The following is an 18,146-nucleotide window of genomic DNA, read 5'->3' on the forward strand; positions in this document are numbered from 1 at the left end:
AGTAGGGGCCTAAACTTTTACACATTTCATGAAGTGGTTTCTAAGTACCGGTACCTATCTTGCAAAAAGTTAAAAGCTAGCTGAATTCTCACCTTAACCAATACTAAATTTTATACCATCCCTTTAAAGCCAGCATTTAATTTGCCAGCCAGCAAGGCAAGTATCAAAATGATATAGGTCTAGACTCTAGTTTCTTTAGCAACAACAACAAGAAACAACAACAACACCAACATCAACAAGAGCTAGTACTTGTCTTCACATACCATTCTCAGGTGAATACTGCATACCGATTATTGAGATGTTGCAGCATCTAACAGCAATCACAATTACCGGTATATCACTCTCAGTCCTAGCCTTGATCACCATCTGAGTCTTCAAAGCACTGATATGGAGCAACACTCTGCGGTGCATGCTGCCGGCACGCAGGAGTTCCTGGAACATCTCTCCCTTGTCCTGGACATCCTGGGCAACTCTGAGAAATCTGTCATAGACGATACTAGTCTTCAGAGATTGCTTGAATACTGCAAGGATGTTTTTAATGCAGAAGGTAAGTCTTTTTGTAATCATCTTTCTTTCCTAAAATTGTTAAAAATTTTGAGTACATGTTTTGTAGCATACACAGTTTTACTTAAGAAAGTAGACTGCAAATAAACAGTTGATCAAAATGCTTTGCTGACAGTGATAATTATAATCTATTTCATTGTCTGTCATAAAAATCCTGTCAATAGTTATAGGGCCTACATTAATTTTCCCTTCATTTGATAACTGTACTGGAAATTATGATTGTATGATAAATTGTGTTCTAATCTTTAACTAAACTAACATGAAAATTATATGTAGATTGTGAATATATTTGCAAATCTAAGATTAAGAAGTCAATCATAACTTCACATTTTTATGACAGTTTTTTTTTTTTCGGGGGGGGGGGGGGGAGGAGGTGGTGGAGCATTATGTTTCCAAGTGTAAATAACTTTGTGATTTATGAATTTTCATTACTTGTGAAAATCATATTCTCATTTATCTATGTAAACTGAAGATATCGTGGCTAACAAGGATGGCTTGCAGCTAGTCTTCAACTTCTTGGAGAATGCCATTGCAGTGGATGTTGATTCATTTGAACCCTCAACTCTGACCTTTGCCCTTCGTCTCACCGCTGTCATGTCTTCCAATCACAAGCTCTTTGGGCAACTCATGATGAGCACAAAGGATTCCATGTCATCATCAGGTACAGGGTGGTCCACAACTTGAAATTTTAGCATGTTGCAGGGGGAAAAAAGTGATATTGCGCATGAAAGTATGTGCGCGAAGCGCACATCACGAGCGCGAAGCGCGAAGTCCCTTGCGGCCGGGGTCCAGGGCCCGCTTAAGGGCCCTGGAAGCTCTGGGGTTCTAGATGCTCTCTGGTGCTATCTTAGCCTTATTTTGAACACTTTGATCACCATGATCACTCTGCAATGCCAGGATAAAAATCATTAATATTTGAAAAATTATGTTTAATTGTTTGATTATGACATAAGATTTTAAATTGTTCTTGAAATGTTAATATATCGTCCTACTCCTTACTCATAAGACCTTTTGAATATATCTTGAATAGATATACTCCTCAATGGGGATGCTATGATAAATGACAAGGACATCTTGAACTTGTACTACAGTACAGCACACTGACTGTCTTTAATATTATTTACTTTCAGTTTCACCAGGGAGGAGCCACCTCCCTGGTTTCACATTGAAATGCCAAGATAACTGTGTACTCACAAAGTAGATGAGATGAGTGTAGAAAAGTGAGAACTGCACTTTTGCAGCCTACTGGTAAACAGACGTTTAGTTAACTTGAATGACATTTAACAAAAACTCAGATCTAGATAATTCTATCCACAATAAGCCTTTCCAGAGAGAAATTAGATTTCCAAAGTACAGAGCTGCCAACCTTTGGAAGCAAAAATTAGTACTCAGCAGCTGCAAAATTCGTATTTTCCCACCAGAATTCATATTTTTTCAATCTCCTTTTTTTTTCTTTTTTGCTATTTTGAATTAAACTTGTCAACTTATGAGGCCTACAGGCTCTAAACATAACGTTATGACACATGCCGAAGGATCGAGCTGGTCACCAGCACGATAAAGATGCCAAACTACGCAATGTTCAGCGTTGATTGATTGCTTTCTCGCAATGAATGTGTACAAGTGCAAGTACAACTGTATGTACCTCCAAAAACTTGCTGGGCTGATTATGGAAGCTTCCACTATCTAGCAGGGGACGGGGAATGCTTTCATCTTCTCAAGAGAGCTTCTGTGTGAGCGGATGCAAAACTCTGTTCTGTGTTTCCAATTATTGTTTACTATTTAAACATAATCATGCGTTGTTTTCAGGCTTTTTTATTTTATTGGATTTTAAATATCAGTATTTTCAGAAGTATTCCAATTCCTTTTCCCCTGACTGGAATCGGAAATTCTGCTATAACGATGATCGCAAAATGCCGCGCTGTGTGTGGAAGCGCCGATGCAAACACGTGGCTTCACGTTCAAAATGAAATGGTGCTAGACGGGTTCTCCAGCACTTACCGAAACTTAGTTTTCACTTTAAAGGAATGCGCCATGTGCTCGATCCTGCCTGTAAGAGGTTACTGCAAGTTCGATGGATCGAATGCGCCATAGCTGAGCTGAGCTGAATGGCTTGTTTACGGTAAACATGCAGTTTACGTTCGATACGAAGAAATCATTACGCCTTTCACGAGAGAAAAACACACAAAACAAACAAACAAACAAACAAACAAACAAAATACACCCACGAACGAATGTTGATAGCCAAAACTTTGAAAAGTAATAAGCAGTTTTGATGAGCGTGAACTGGAATTAATTGTCATTACACGTTGTATTAAACCAGGTGATGACTGCATCTCACTGGACCTACAATTGTACTCGTAGTGAATTTGTCTGGTCATACGAGACCTTTAATTCATGTATTTCTGTGATTGCATTTTTAATTGACTGAATAATCAATCCTTTTTTTATTGTTCAGGGAACATTAGATATTCGATCAAGTACACTATAATCGACTGTTCGATGTTTCCTACTATGCGCCAAAAGAAAGGCTATAGAAATAGAATCATGATATCTTTGCAATGATTCCTTTAATTCAACTAATGAGCTGGTTCTTCGATCGATATTTCCAGGATATTTACACGCTGTTTATTCCAGTGCGCGCATTCTTTCGTCTGGCACGCACCTGGGTGTGGCACCTGCTTTTGTGGAAATTTCCACAAGGGAGAGGGGTGGGGTGTCAAGTTTCTTCTAGCCGAAGAGACTGCATACACGATCTCTTCGCTTTTATTTATTGTCATTCGTGCTTTCCCCTTATTCTTTGCTGATATTGAACATTTAGATTGAACTTTACGAAGGTTGCTATAGCACGTGGTTCTTTTTGTTGTGAGGTGTATGTAATTTCTTTTTTTATCATTCTTGAGAGGGGAAAGGAGAGTAAGGGGGAAAGAAGAGTAAGAGGGAAAGGGAAATAAACAAACGTCACGTACGCTCAGCATTCACAGGAATCCGTCTTTTTACACCAGTCACCAGCATAGTTATCATCATCACCATCAGACATCACTCAAGATCATTTTAGCCTTTTCCTATCAACATTAAGAAACACGCATAGGCCCTAATCCCTCGAGATAAATACCTAGGAAAATAAATAACAAATACAAAGTATCAACACCTCCCAACAACACAAACATTTTTATTTAGAAAATACAACAAACAGCACATCGAAGCGGCTGCTGGGATCAAACTCCGAGCTCCGTCGCTTCGATTCGAAAAAGTATTGCAGCGAAGCGGAGAAATCGCCGTTACAAAAATAACAGTGCGAGACACGGAATTACGTTTAATTACTTCAAAGTATAAAGGGAACGGATAAAGTGATATAAAAGGGAAGAAATCGTACCAAACGAGGTGCGAGAAACGACAGAAATTAGTTTAGTAGTAAACTTAGGCCCTAGCAAAATTTTGCAGCACCGAAAGCTACGCGAAAATGAATACACATTGGAAACTCGGTATTGCGACGAGATCCTTGGGATAAATTCAACTTCGGCGCTCGAGTAAAATCTAACTTACTAAAGGTTAAAATGGAACGCATGGCTTTTTAGAGAAAAACTAACCCGCTGAATCTACCAAAAAAAAAAAGATTAAACAATTTGCATTTGCTTACTCCATCGTTCGTTTTTGTTTTTGATTTTTTTTTAACGAAAGATGGAGGTAATTTTCTCTCTGCGGCAATGCTTTGAACGCATCTAATTTTGCGTAATTGCTATTGCCGATGGCAAGCTTCCTATAGAATTGATACGAATCCTTTCAAATATACGAAACAAAGTCTAAGAAAAAATCCTGGATATCCTGACGTTGAATTCCAGTGGTATCATAAATCCTTCTCACTACCAAAATTTAATCATCTGTTCCTTGCGCCATTTTACCAACCAACCGTTCCTGAAATTTCATCCTAATCTGTTCCCAACTTTTGACCTATTTTGCGAATAGAGAGACAGACAGGCAGACAAACGAACAGACAAACCAAAGCAGCAAAAAAAAAAAAATATATATATATAAAATACAACCTTTGGCGAAGGGGGGCATGCATTTCATATCGTTTGTTTTTGCGTAACCCGACAACAAGCGTGACAACAAGCGAGCACTTGTCAGCCTTCCTCAGCCTCCCTCGGCCTCCGACCCTCTCTTTCCGTCCTCTCTCTCCCTCTCACATGCATACAGGCGGCTGTCTGTGCCGCTGCATAGGTGTTACTTCACACAAATTGCTGTGTGTGTGGATCCCGAATCAGAGCGCAATCCCATAGCATACACATGTGAGCAGGGAGGTGAGGGAGATAGTGAGCAAGTGTATGATGTGGTGTTGTGCGAGACTGTTGTACTGATAGCTTGTTGTTGAGCCGTGTTGTGTCGTGATTGGTGCGGTGACTGTGGATAAACTTTTGGCGCTTGTAAACTGCTGCTCCTTTCAACAAGGAGCACTCTCGTAAGTCATTTGCGAGTTAGTTACTTTTAGCATGTCGCAGTTTTATTGGCATGGCGCTTAGAATGTCGCAAGTTTTGAAGGATGTCGCGCAAAAATTTTAGCATGTCGCAGCGACATGCTAAAACCCCTCGTGGACCTCACTGAGGTATATTGTACAGCACCCACAAGATGAAAAGGAAGCTTTTATTTATCAATGTCCATCTGATTTAATTCATTTCATAAGAAGGGTTGTAGTTTATTTTCAATTGTTAGCCTAACGCATGTAATAGGGGTCATTGGCAGTGATGAAAGTTAAAAGTAGGACTTCTGTGGCACTAATGCAGCATGCCTTTAGAATCATTTTATTACCTCCGCCAAGGGGGGAGGTTATGTTTTCGTTACCTTTGATTTGTTTGTAAGTTCGTTCGTTCGTTCGTTCGTGTGCAAAATAACACAAAAAATAGTGGACGGATTGGGATGAAACTTGCAGGAAAGGTTGAGAATGACACAAGTAACAAACGATTAACTTTTGGTAGTGATCCAAGAATTTTTGGGGAATTTATGAAGGATTTTTGATATTTTGGCAGGTAGGGTCAATGAACTTGGGAGTTCAGGCTGCGCGTATTTGAGGTTTGCATGCGCGCACTAAAGCGCGTGCTCTAGTTTCTGCTAGGGAGAGGCGTGCTGCGCAGCTGAGGGTTTATGACGTAACAAAGGCTTCTATATTGGGAAATTGGGCGGCTTTCAGCACACAATGCAGTACGTATAGGTGGAAATCACTGATCTCTGTGGAAGAACAAGATCAGTGCGGTTGGAAATGGGCTGCATGCTTGGCGGAGGTCTGTGCTCTCGGAGTGCTTCTCTAGTTGATATCTTCTTTGGTTTTAGACACGGGACTGACATAAAATAAAGAAGTCCTTGAGATCAGCAGTGTACTTTCATTGTATCAAAGTTTTATTATAAGCGAACAAATAAACAATAAAAAACATAGAGAGGATAATGTTGCGGCTTTATTTCATGGTAACTGTAATTTCGTTACAACCATATTCGTTTAAAATACACTGTATAACAGTTATTGCACATGGGCCAGGTACAAAGTTTTGACCCAAAAAAGTGTAAATGAAAAGTGCTGTGAGTATAACAATAAGAGTATGTTTCCTGCAGTGAATGTGAAATGTTAACACTTGGCAGTTTATGGGATTAAGAAAGGGCATTGTTTTTAAAATGTGGAGAAATCATGTGTAAGGAAGCAAACCTCTGAAGTAAATTTGAAACTCTGTGTGTCACTCAGCACTAACATGGGTTTGTTTCTTCTCCCTCCTCATAGATATCCAGAATACAGTGCTTGTGAGATTGCTCACTAGAGGGCGCTGCAAGGAAGCCATCAGAGAGCCATCCGTGCAAGGGGCGTGGCTCAAGCTGCTGCATGCCATCAGCAGATTCGATGAATTTCTGGCGTTGTGTCGCTGCACGGGTGCGTTCATTTCTCCGGTTGATTCCCTGTGAGGCCTGTTTACAACAGGTTTTATGTCTTGGTAGTAGTTCAAAAAATATTCTGAAACAGTAAGATTGCATAATCCCATTAATCTATACTACATCAAAATGTCCCTTGTGTGAGACTGTGGTATTGTAACGCCTGCATATTTCTCTTAACTTCCATTGCTAATTCAGTGTTTTTGTTTGTTGTTATTTTCTGGGGATTGTGTGTAGTACAGGAAATCATAATCTGCTCAGTGCCACCAAGATATTTCAGTAGGAAATGGTTAACTGAGAGGACACATTACAGACTGAAGCAGGAGTTCCTGGGACCAATGTATTAAAGATAAAACAATAAAACATTTGATATACATTTACATTCTGCGATCTCCTGTGCATTATCTATTTGATTATGCTGATGTTTGTTGTTAGTCAAAATGAGAATATATTGTATTCAAGCTCAAACACCCTGTAGCAAAATCTTTCTCTCTGTTTGAATATTGTGGCTTGAATTGTGTGACTCCAAAATCTGTCATAAATCACATTGTTTTATATCATATTTCAGATGCATTCAACACCGCCCTCACCCTCCTTGGAGATACCAGCATGTTTGTTGTCACAGCTGCCCAACAGCTTCTCGCCAAAATCCTCATTAAGCAGTACCAGAGAAAGGGGACGATTATGCATACATCCTCCAGGCTGTCACAGGGGAATGGTTCTTTAATTGCTGGAGGGACATTTGTTGCAGCAAGTGATGATGATGAGTTACCCATCAAGAGGCTGATCAGAAGTGAGGATGATGGCTCACCTGGAAAGATGGGGCAGCAAGGGTTACCATGGGAAACCAGCGGTGGTGGTAGGAAGAGAGAGCTGGATGATGCGGACCAGGCCGGGGGCGACCCCAGAGGAAAGGGTGAGGCTGTGGATACTGGAGGGATTCCAAAGAGGGCAAAGGTGGGGGAGGAGAGTGATGATGCAGTCTTGGAGGCAGAGGAGGAGGAAAACATCCAGGGCTTGATGATGAGCGAGGATGCTGCAAAGGTCTTGGAACATTTGCTGATGGATTTAGATCCTCTTCCGCAGCAGGGACACCCTCACATTTACCCTCTTCCAGTAAATCGTCCGATGGGGGAAAAGAGAATGCTCTCAAGTATCGGTGTCTTCAGAGTGCTCCTTGAGTCACAAGATGAGATGGCGGACCTCGCCATTGCACTGGCTCTGATGGATGACATTGCCATGGAAACGAGATGCCAGAGGCTGCTAGGCAAAGATGGCTCCACATCGCAAACTGTGTGTGAGAGGGTGGCTGAAGTCTTGGCACTCATTATACGCTTGAAGTGGTAAGTTCAGATTTCGGGTGTGAGTTTCTTCAGTTTGTCTCCATCTACAAATTAGATTTGTTACGATCGCAACTGCTTATCTGTAGATTAACAAACATGTCGGAAAAAAGGAACCAGTGGGACTCCAACCTGTCATCTACTGCTTTCCGGGCAGCGACACAACCACCAGGCTGTCCGTGGTTACTGGCAGTGACACGATGAACATGGAACAAATACCCGAGCTCCGAAATTCTGACAGTGTTATGTTAAGTAGTCCAAGGTGGACAAGGCATGGGATAAATGAAAGAAAGAAAGTTCGAGTCCCACTAGTTCCTTTTTTTTTTGGACATGTTTGTTAATTGACAGATCAGCAGTTGCAATCTTAACAAATTTAATTTGTAGAAGGAGACAAACTGAAGAAACTCACATCTGAACCTTCACCCCTCTGAATAATATCTTTCTTTCAAGTTCAGATTTTATGTCTAAATTTCCTTTGTCTATCTTTGATGTTTATCTTCGATCTGGAACATCCTTAGCAACCCTTATGAAATGTTTGCCTAGATACGTAGCTGTAAGTCACTGTGCTTTTTCATTAGCACTTAGAAACTTCCTCCATACTTAAGAGACTTGTAAGTTAGCCAGCCAACTTAGGTGTAACAATGTGCTATGGTCCAACAGGAGGGCCATAGTGACATGGTATTTAGGTGATGTGGTATTTTCTGTTAATGAGCAATAGATAGTTTCCAAACACCTCTGCCAATAGGCAAAGAGAGCACTCTAGCTTTAATACGTAGGGCCTACCAATCAGCTGACAAAGAATAGCTAGCAATGATGAGACAATATCTTTGGCCGAAAGTAGACCAAAATGCAGATTTTGAGTGCAACCGTTCGATATCACATGTTTTATTCAACAGTGAGCGATGCAACCTGGCTGCAGTACAAGATTGCTTCTCCGATGTTTGCACCTTGCCCAGAGATCTCCTCGGGAGAGGGTTTGTAAGACCAGCAGGCTATCTAGCTTCAGAGGTCTTAAAGTGCATTGACACTGTCAAGGAGAGGTAAGTGTGAATTAACCCATTTAGGATGGGCTGATTTTATTGTAACACACTTTTCCAATATTTAGACACCTGCCAGAGTGTACTCGAGACTAGTCTCAAATGGGTTAAAGAGTAATATACTAAATGAGAATACATTTCTCTCAGCAAGTCCTGGTGTAATGTTTCAAGTTATTGGTGATGATAATTGCAATGTGCAGTAAGCCAGTTATATCTTGTTTTAACTCAGTTGCATTCTCTTCAGTGTTTGGGCATTTATTGCTATCATTGATGAGATGAGGTAAAACAATGAGGTGCAATTTTACAAATGTAGTCCTTCCATGATACTCCTAAGTTTCATATCATCACCATGTTATCTTCATAATCATTATGGTAGTCATATTAACAATATAGAGATGGTCATAAGCATGATGATTATAGTAAGGTGATGATATTTGAAGTGCATGAATTGTGGGATGCACAAGTATAGAAAATCCTCTGAAAACGTGAAAAAGTGTAATATATGTCTAATATGCCTAAAGTTGATTTAGCCAAGTATTTGCATTTTCATACACATTGATTGTCAAAAGAAAATTGGACAAAGCATTTTTGCTAACAAGATATTCTTATTGCCATATTTAAAAAAAGAAATATGGAATGATGGCAAGAGATTATCAAGCAGAGGGATGAAGATTGAGTTATGAGTTTTTCTTACCCTTCTAGAGAGAGACAAATTGAAGAAAACTCCTACCTTAAAACGAGGTATATTAGCTTAACACACATTATGTGCATTTCTGATAATGTTTAGGTTTCCACAGAGCAGGAATACTGACACCCAACGTGCTATGCTGTCTGTACTGCTCTGTCCATTACGCCTTACCCTCTCCCGCGGACCGGATGGTGCTGAGTATTTTGGTGATGAGAGATTAGATGACCTCTCCTCAGAGATGCTGCTGGATGAAAAGACAGCATCAACACTCATCCCAACATCCCTCTCTGCTCTCGAGAGCCTTCTCACAAAGGTAAGAGTGATTAAATTAGGGCAGCGAGATGTTGATACTCAAGAGCATTTTCTTCTCCTTCTGAGTCAGTTTTAATGATCATTTTAGATAAAAGGCAAAGTCCTGATAACTCTTTTTCAGAGTATGTTTCACCATAATCTGTTTGTATGTTTTCATTTTCATTGCCTATGGAGGAAAGCTTCTTATGGTAGGGTCTAATTTGTATTGGTAGTCCTCAGGCACTTCTTTGAGAATGTTATCTTTCTTTTATTTTTATTTTTTAATAAATACATTAAATTTCATACTTCTACTTAATACTGTTACCTTTTACCTTAACTTAAAGAATATAGAAAAGAAAAGGTAGCAAATGTAAGATTTTTGGATATGGCTTACATGCCACCCTGCCCTGTGCAAGCAGTGACGAGCAATGTACTTTCTGACTAGCTTCTTTGAATACTAGAGATATCTTCTCCTCACATCAGATAAGATATTTTGATTCAATCTTTATAGTAATCGGTATAGTAAGTTTTAAAGTAAGTTTTAAATCATTATCCAGCATGGATCCTCTGATACATGTCTTCACATATCAAGCATCAGTGAACAAGTTTTGGCCATCTTTTTTTTAAAGATACCGCCAGCGTCTCTCAAATGAGGACAAGAAAATCCCCCATCTCCCAAACTCCTCATTATTTCTCACCTTGTTCAGTTCCCCCTCCCCCCAACTAGGCCCTGCATTAAAAACTAAACTTGCTGTAACTGTATGGGGTAATGTAGCAGTAAAACATACAGAACAACCCCAGCTATCCCATTTTTATTGCTTCTTCTGTTTCACTGAAATTTATGTGCCTGCTTTGGAAGAAAAGCAAGTCCCAAAAGAGTGGGGGAAAACAAGGTATTGTTTTAGGTTTGTTTAGAATATCATGTTTTACCACTCAGAGATTTAAAGTACACTTATGACTGGAGAACTTTGTAGAGAGAATCGATGAGAAACCAAATGATAACAAATCTGTCATTGCATTTCTAAATTTGTTTTCTTCAGAATCCATCGTCATTATGTCCGTTTGTGCCGCAAATCCTGAGACTGACCATCGAGCTACTCTCTGGCGTGACCCCAGACACGGACACAGCCAAACAATCCACAACCCTCTTACTGAAGTACCGCTCTCTGACTGGATCGCGGAAGGTCACTCTTGCTGCGATTGCAGTGCTGAAGGGCGCCCTCAGTTGTGAGTGAGACACCGTGCATAAAATTCTATGGTGGACAGCCTTGTGGCAGAAGAATATCACTACATACAGCTAGTTACAAGCGAGATATTAGATGAGAATTGATTTTAGCGTCAAGGTATATGGTAACATGATTTTCGACTTTCCTCAGGATGTGTAACAAACATGCAGCTTTTCTCCTGCCCCCAAGGATAAAAGACTTTCAGTCCATCATAGATGATTGTGATAAATTATTTTTTCTTTGCTGGTTACATCAAAAAGCGATTTGATACAAGTGACATTATGAACATATGCCAGGGATAGCTTGCTACACATTCTCAGAGGGTGCCATGGTACAATTCTTGGTATCGCCAATACCTAGGTGCCATGCGGAGAGTAGCTTTTAAGATGCATTATGGGATAGCTCACGGGACAAACTTACCCCGGTTTAGGCTGCACATGCACTCAGATCATGCTCTGTCTTTAAGCAGAGGTATTTTTGTTGAGGATTTCTTCGCTTTCCATCATGTGACCAGCACATTGAAGCCTTGCAGTAGTGAACCATGGCTCTAGTGACCACAAATAAGTAAAACTTAGAAACTTTCACCTCTTTTAAGCTGAATTATAGCCAAGAAAAAATGGGGTAACAATGGAAAAGCAGACAAATAACTCCATTAAATCCTATGGGAACTGCGACTTGTGTGAGACAACCGGAAGTGAACAAGGGCACCAAGGAATCCCACAGTGCATCTGTGACAGAGCTCCTCAGCATATGCAGAAATTTTCTGCGCATTAGCTATACCGAGAATTTTAGATGCCACAGTAACTTTCAGAGTGTGTTTAGCTGCCTTTTGATCTAATCTAATTCACACAAACTTTTGTTGATTTCTTTCAAAACAACCTTCTCTGATAGATAACATACTCTTCAAAGAATAAGATACAAAATGAAAAAAAGAGAAAATTGCGTTGTTGGGTCGCTATTCCTTCAAAATATTGTCTCTATAGGTGTTTGTAGTGTCGAAAGCAAAACCAGGAAGCAGCAAGAATCCCTTTGACTGTTATTCTGTCACCTCTCAGATACGCTCCTTTTCAAGTTTGTGACTCTCCTCTGCTTTTTCTCTCTCTTATGGCAGCAACAACACCGTCACAGTCTGACGCAGAGGAGCTTGCCGAGATCCTCACGAGGATACTGACAAACCCTGATGCAGACTATATGGTGAGCTGAGCATAGTTGCCATGGTTACTCCTGTGATATCATGTGACTCATGAAAGTCTATTGCCATAGTGATGAGAGCGCATGGACTGCCTTCTCTTCTCTTTTGCTGCTACTGGACCAAACATCCCTCAAACATCATGCTGTTTTTGCCCCTCTGTTTGTCTGTGGATATACTGCTGTGTTAATGATACAGTCATACAGAAGCCATTAGATGCTTGTTTATCTAGATAATGATCATTCACACTGTAATCCTGAGATTCTTGGAAATTTCTTGTCTGAAATTCTTTTGCCGGGCTTTCTTCGTCACCCTGCAATCATAGAAATCGGTTGTTGTTTTTCCCTCTCTTTATGGGTTTGGGAGTGTCATCATACTGTTTTAGTCCTCCTTATAGCCTAAGACTGATAATTCATCATATGGCCTGTAAAAGTTGGTATACATGACAATTGTGGATAATGACTGGAAACGGAATTTTCTGATACTCACAGGGATCAAAATGAAGGCCATTCACATCAAAATAGTCTTGTTTAAAAGAGGAGGAATTGTTTGCAAATCCTTTAAATGTTCTCATTTAAATTGATTTTTGGTGATTATATGAGCTATTTATACCAGGCATGACTTTGTTTTCCCTTTAGTAAATAAGATTTATTTTATCCAATTCATCAATGGTTTGAAATAGCAAAATTGTTCTTTTTCTCTTTTCACAGGTAGTGTTAAAAGGTCTTAGTTTCCTTCCAGATGTTGTCTCTGTTGCCATGCCAACCAAGGAGTCCGGGGTAGACCCAGACCCACCTGTTAATCGCTTCGTCGAACTGGGGTACTCACTGCAGAAGAAGATGTGTGACATTGAGTGGGAGATCCGAGACTCGGCCATAGTTTGCGTGAAGCAGCTCCTACATCTTAAGTCTGGTCAGTGTGATTAGATTCTTGTCTGGGTGTGGTCAAATTCTTGAGGAATAGTGATCCTCATCTGTACACATCCTGCCCCCCCCCCCCATCCTTTGTTAGATATAGTAGATTCATCCACATGGGAAGGACTCATTGTCTTCAGTGTTTAAAGTCATCATGTTCCTATAAGAAGGCAGTGCTGTAGCAATAATTATGATTTGAGAAAAGAAAAGAAATTAAGAAACACCAAAGTTGCTCGTGATGTAGAATTGGTGAAATGATATCAACCCTCAAAGTTTATGAATTGGTTGAATGATACTCCACGAGGTTCAGTGCATAACTTCTAACTAGTCTGTTTCTAAGATGTATAGTATGTCTTGCATGTTCGTTCTATAAAAAAATTGATTGAATGAGCTCTCTATATGACATTTTTAGATTCTTTTAACCAAAATGATATTTTTCCTTCAATATCTGTGTGTGTGTGTTTGTATCTTTGTTTGGTTGTGTGGTTGTTTGTTTGTTTTACTGTGCATAAGTACTATGTTTGATGTTTGTTTACAGATGTTGGCAACCCTATTCATGTTGCATATCTCTACATGTGATCATTCTTTTGGACCGTTGACCAAACATCACTCTGATTTGTTTTCCCCAAACAGGAGCAGTCACTGAATGGATCAGGGGAAATAATCTTCATAGGAGGCTGTGGGAGAGTTTAGTGGATGGAGAGAGCTACGTGAGGGCCTCAAGTGTGACTGCCCTGCCTGCACTGGTGGCCTGCCCAGAGCTCTGGCTGGATGTGTGCTCAGTGACTGGTGTCACCCAGGTGAGCAGCATGGGAAACACCAATGGTGGAGAATAAAACGAGGAATTGAGGGATCTTTTAATTGTCAAGATTTGTAGGAATAGGTTCTGTAAGAGAGGTAATGATTCAAATCAATCGATTTTATGTGCAGTTGATCTAACTAGTTGATGATGGAGTGATATAAGTTAATCAAATCAATTGATTAAGCAAGAATGTGATCAATAAGATATTTATGAAACTGCTTATAACCTTGATAGCTGATTACTCAATAGATTGTTTGATTGACTGAGAACTGACCAAAAGACTGATCACTTGATGAATAAGGAGAAAGATAAAAAAGAAAAGACAACAAAAATATTGATGATTCGATTGAGTTATTGATTGATGGATCAGTTGCATTGATTTGCTGTTTAGCGGTTGGTTACTTTGTTGGCTTGTAAGCTGATTAGCTTATTGATTGGTTGGTTGAAGAAAAAAATGACCTAGAAGATAAAGTTATGGGTCACCCTATGTGCCAACTCTCTTGTAGGCGGATATGATCAACACGCTTACTGGTATCATCAAGACTGACAGTGAGGCTTTTGCAAGAAGAGCTGCCCTGGACTGCCTGGTGCTGTGGCTCCAAGAGGAGAAATGGATGCGGGACAGCATCAATGCCAGCATCTCCAAGGCAACCAGACATGGGACACCAGGGGAGACGTGTGATGCCCGAACAGCTGCCGAAGAAAGTCTTGCGAAGAATGATTCCATTATCAGCCAGTTGGGGACAGACTGTCTTACAGTCCAAGCTGAATCACAGAATATGGGATCAGATGGGAATGATGTCCAAAATCAACCCACAAGGAGTGAGAGTCATGCTGGCTGCAGTCCAGAGACAACGGGAGATGTGGTGCTGGATGCGGTTGCCATAGCAGCAAGGGACCTGGATTGGGAAATGAAACTGGAGGCCCTCAAATTCTACGAACATCTTTTGACCCTAAACATTCCTGGACTCATCTTCCCAAGTGCATCTCCCAGAGGAGGTGAATTAGTGGCATCGGGAACGTCAACATCTAGAGAGAAACTGAAAGAAGCTTCCGGAGACAGGTTGGATGATAGAGGAGATGTGAGAATAAAGGAGCATGAGAAGTTTTTATCGTCATCAGGTATCCTAAAGATGTTGATCGGGATCAGCAAGGATGAGGATGTGAGTGTCAGCTCCAGGGCGTGTGTGATGCTCCACCACCTTAAGGAAACACTAATGGCTCCGGTCCCAGGAGGAGAAAAACCGGGCGTGGCATGTGGAAACGTGGAGACTGGTGGCAGCTCAGGTAGTCAATCTGTGACTAGGGAAGATGGCAGCTGTAACGGTGGAACCTGCCAAACTCGAGATGGTGAAGACAGTAGAGGATGCGTAGATGAAGAAGCGCAAGACACGGATCCGATTGGACAACTTTTCGACAGTGACTGGACTGCTCTGCTAGAGCACAGGGAGGCGGAAACCGTTGAGGGACCGGTGTCGCTGATGTTGGATATCATCTCTGCAGCGGAGGACAGGGATGAAAACCTGTTGGACTGCTACTAAAGTAGAGATTCCTCCTTGTGGGAGTCTTAATCCTGCCGTGAGCATGCCAATATGGTGTGTGAATTTAAGCTGAAGCCGCAAATACATCTTTGGAATGGCTGACTTGGTCAGTACAGATCTATGAATACGGTGCTTGTCCATTATAATGACCATGGTTATAACAAAAGTTTGTCAGAACAAAGTAAAATTTCAGGTCCCAAAATCATTTTCCATACATATTTATATTTTTTGTTGTCCGTCTGTAACAAAATATTGATATAAAGAAAGAAAACTGCCTGTCCCGAGGGCTTCATTGTAACCGTAGTCATCTGTGTGGGTAAACTATCAAATCTTCTCTGGGAAACTGATACACTGTAACGGCATGTGATTCCAATGTCAGAGAAATGTTTGTGGCCTTTGACAGTTTACTGGCGTCTTCAAATTAATGCACCATATTCCCTGTTAGACCTTATAACAAGTCATTTCACTTCATGTGACCTTTGCAATTTATTTCTCTGCTTGGAATCCACTTTGCATGTATAAGTTGTTGCTATGCAAGAGCACACCATAATCATTTAATACAGTACCATATGCTTCTGTAATAAGGAACACGGTTCTTATGTAGTAAGAATTAAGGTCCCCAAATCATTATCTGTACATAACTGTGAAGCAAGATATTTTCGTGGCTTGGAATTTTCACGAATTGGAGCCGACAGCCTTTTTCACAGTATGAAATTTTTGCAAATTGCCACTGGCATTCAATGCATGTAGTGTAGACAAGAACTTGTGCATCCATTTTAATTCTGGCTTAATTTTAAGTTTTGGCTTTCGCGAAATTCACAAATTAAAATGCACACAAACATTTCTTGTTTTGCAGTATATGTGATTTGTTTGGCTGTAACACAATTTTGATGTATCAAAAGAAAACTGCTGGTCCCAAGGACTTTGTTATGATGGGAGTTACCTGTATGTTCTATCTCCAACTTGCGCAAGGACGCCATAGAGTTAGCAAATAACACTCGGTCATGTTGTGTACTTGTGGGCAAGTTGGTCCATAGTACCTTGCTATGTTTGGAAAACCTCTAGCAAGTTCATGTTAGTAGCACACAGCCTTTCATGTAAAAGTTTGCATATGAATTGAATGTTTTAATGAACTGTGATACTGGTCAATTCATTGCAGATTGAATGAAATCAATATGCATTTGGGTTCAGTGGCTGTATTAAATAAGGTGTTTGTAATCATAAAAAACGAAAGTGTCTGCCCCAATTTCACAGGCTTCTTTATTCTTTTTACTATTTTTGATATCAAAGACATTTCAGTATAACAACATGACTTCACAGGTCCAAAGGAGTCTTGTTATAGCAAGAGTCCACCATGTGATAGTTGAATAGCCTGTCTGCCTTGTCAGTAAATTAGTCCAAACATAGCAAGTGAACTTCAAAAACTCACTTTGGTGTTATATTGACTCATTTACATGTACATACATGTACATCAAATACATATTCCTTCACTATTACACAGTGACTTCTCAAAGTATGCTATATCATACTCTGACCTGGTTCACTCTTTAGTATTTTGCAGTATATTGAGAGTATGACCGGCATGAAGTTGTTATACATTGTATAGTGGTGTGTGTGTGTGTGTGTAAATATGGGTCTTATAAACCTTCATTGAGTACACACGTCACCCCAAATCCTGGCAACTGCTGGACATAGAGACTCTCTCTCTCATGGGTGTCTATCAGGAGGCTGATTGGTTTCGTAGTCTTGTGTAGGATTGTACACCTACTGCCTCTACTTACCGGTACAGCCCCTCCCCCCCCCCCCCCCCACACACACACAACAGCAATTCTTGCAATGATTGTCATCTTACGACATAACTGAAACACGGATCTGATTATGTTGATGATGATGATGACATATATTATTTCTTTGCCTCAACTGCATCAAACACAAGCCTTAAAGAAAAAATACTACTGAGCAAACTTTCTCATTAATGTAAATACATAAAGTTGGCAACTGATATACTGAAGGAGAATTAAAAGCACAACACCACGACCTATTGAATATCAATTCAAAAAAGTAAAAACAAACATTTAAACAGAATGAAAATATATTCACAGAATCGGACATTGGATATTATACTGTAAATTGAGACTTTAGATTGACTAAAAAAAGAACAGGCAATCTTACAGAGTGTGCACAGGTCAGTGAAAGAATTATTATTAGGTGAGAGCATCACTATATCCCCTGATTAGCATATACATTGTAAGCCTGTGACCAACATCACTGATTGTGTTTGACAATAAATATAATGTTAAGGTCTTGTAGTTTCTCATCTTATGTCTGAGTGGTCGTAGAGAAACTTCTACCAGTCAATTATCTGATTTTACTCATTTTTTCCCACAAGAATACTACAGGGTAAGTCAAAATTTGATGGTATTGCACTCTGTCTTTGTGAATGGCATTTTCCTACAAACTGATTAATTATGAAATACATTGTAGCTACTTATCATAAACTTTACACATAACTACAGTACAATGAACCTGTACTAAAAAAGGCCAACATACATTGCATCAATGTTTTACTCTTCACGTATTCAAATTGCAGCATTACGACTTTATGATCCCGTCACATACTATTAGAGTGAATTAAAATCATTGCAG

At 40.1% G+C, this 18,146-nt stretch overlaps 1 protein-coding gene across 1 annotated transcript; it reads left to right on the forward strand.

Annotated features, from left to right (window-relative positions):
- The first annotated feature begins 387 nt into the window (after positions 1 to 387).
- On the forward strand, positions 388 to 15,500 carry LOC139718089 (uncharacterized). Its single transcript, XM_071629581.1, has 12 exons — positions 388 to 547; positions 1,037 to 1,225; positions 5,166 to 5,215; positions 6,335 to 6,473; positions 7,041 to 7,815; positions 8,709 to 8,852; positions 9,637 to 9,850; positions 10,869 to 11,055; positions 12,166 to 12,248; positions 12,954 to 13,155; positions 13,791 to 13,957; positions 14,466 to 15,500. The coding sequence occupies exons 1-12, from the start codon at positions 388 to 390 to the stop codon at positions 15,498 to 15,500; spliced, it is 3,345 nt and encodes a 1,114-aa protein (XP_071485682.1).
- The last annotated feature ends 2,646 nt before the right edge of the window (positions 15,501 to 18,146 follow it).

The sequence above is a fragment of the Diadema antillarum genome, unplaced genomic scaffold, assembly GCF_040938485.1.
Source record: "Diadema antillarum isolate AM-2024a unplaced genomic scaffold, OU_Dant_1.0 scf00000088, whole genome shotgun sequence".
NCBI lineage: Eukaryota > Metazoa > Echinodermata > Echinoidea > Diadematoida > Diadematidae > Diadema > Diadema antillarum.

Bases quoted from the DNA above. Each gene is read 5' to 3' on its own strand.
- LOC139718089 (XM_071629581.1), top strand. From the start codon at position 388: ATGGAGCAACACTCTGCGGTGCATGCTGCCGGCACGCAGGAGTTCCTG. The intron at 8,853-9,636 runs GTAAGTGTGAAT...GATAATGTTTAG, and splicing joins ATTGACACTGTCAAGGAGAG to GTTTCCACAGAGCAGGAATA. The intron at 9,851-10,868 runs GTAAGAGTGATT...TGTTTTCTTCAG, and splicing joins TCGAGAGCCTTCTCACAAAG to AATCCATCGTCATTATGTCC.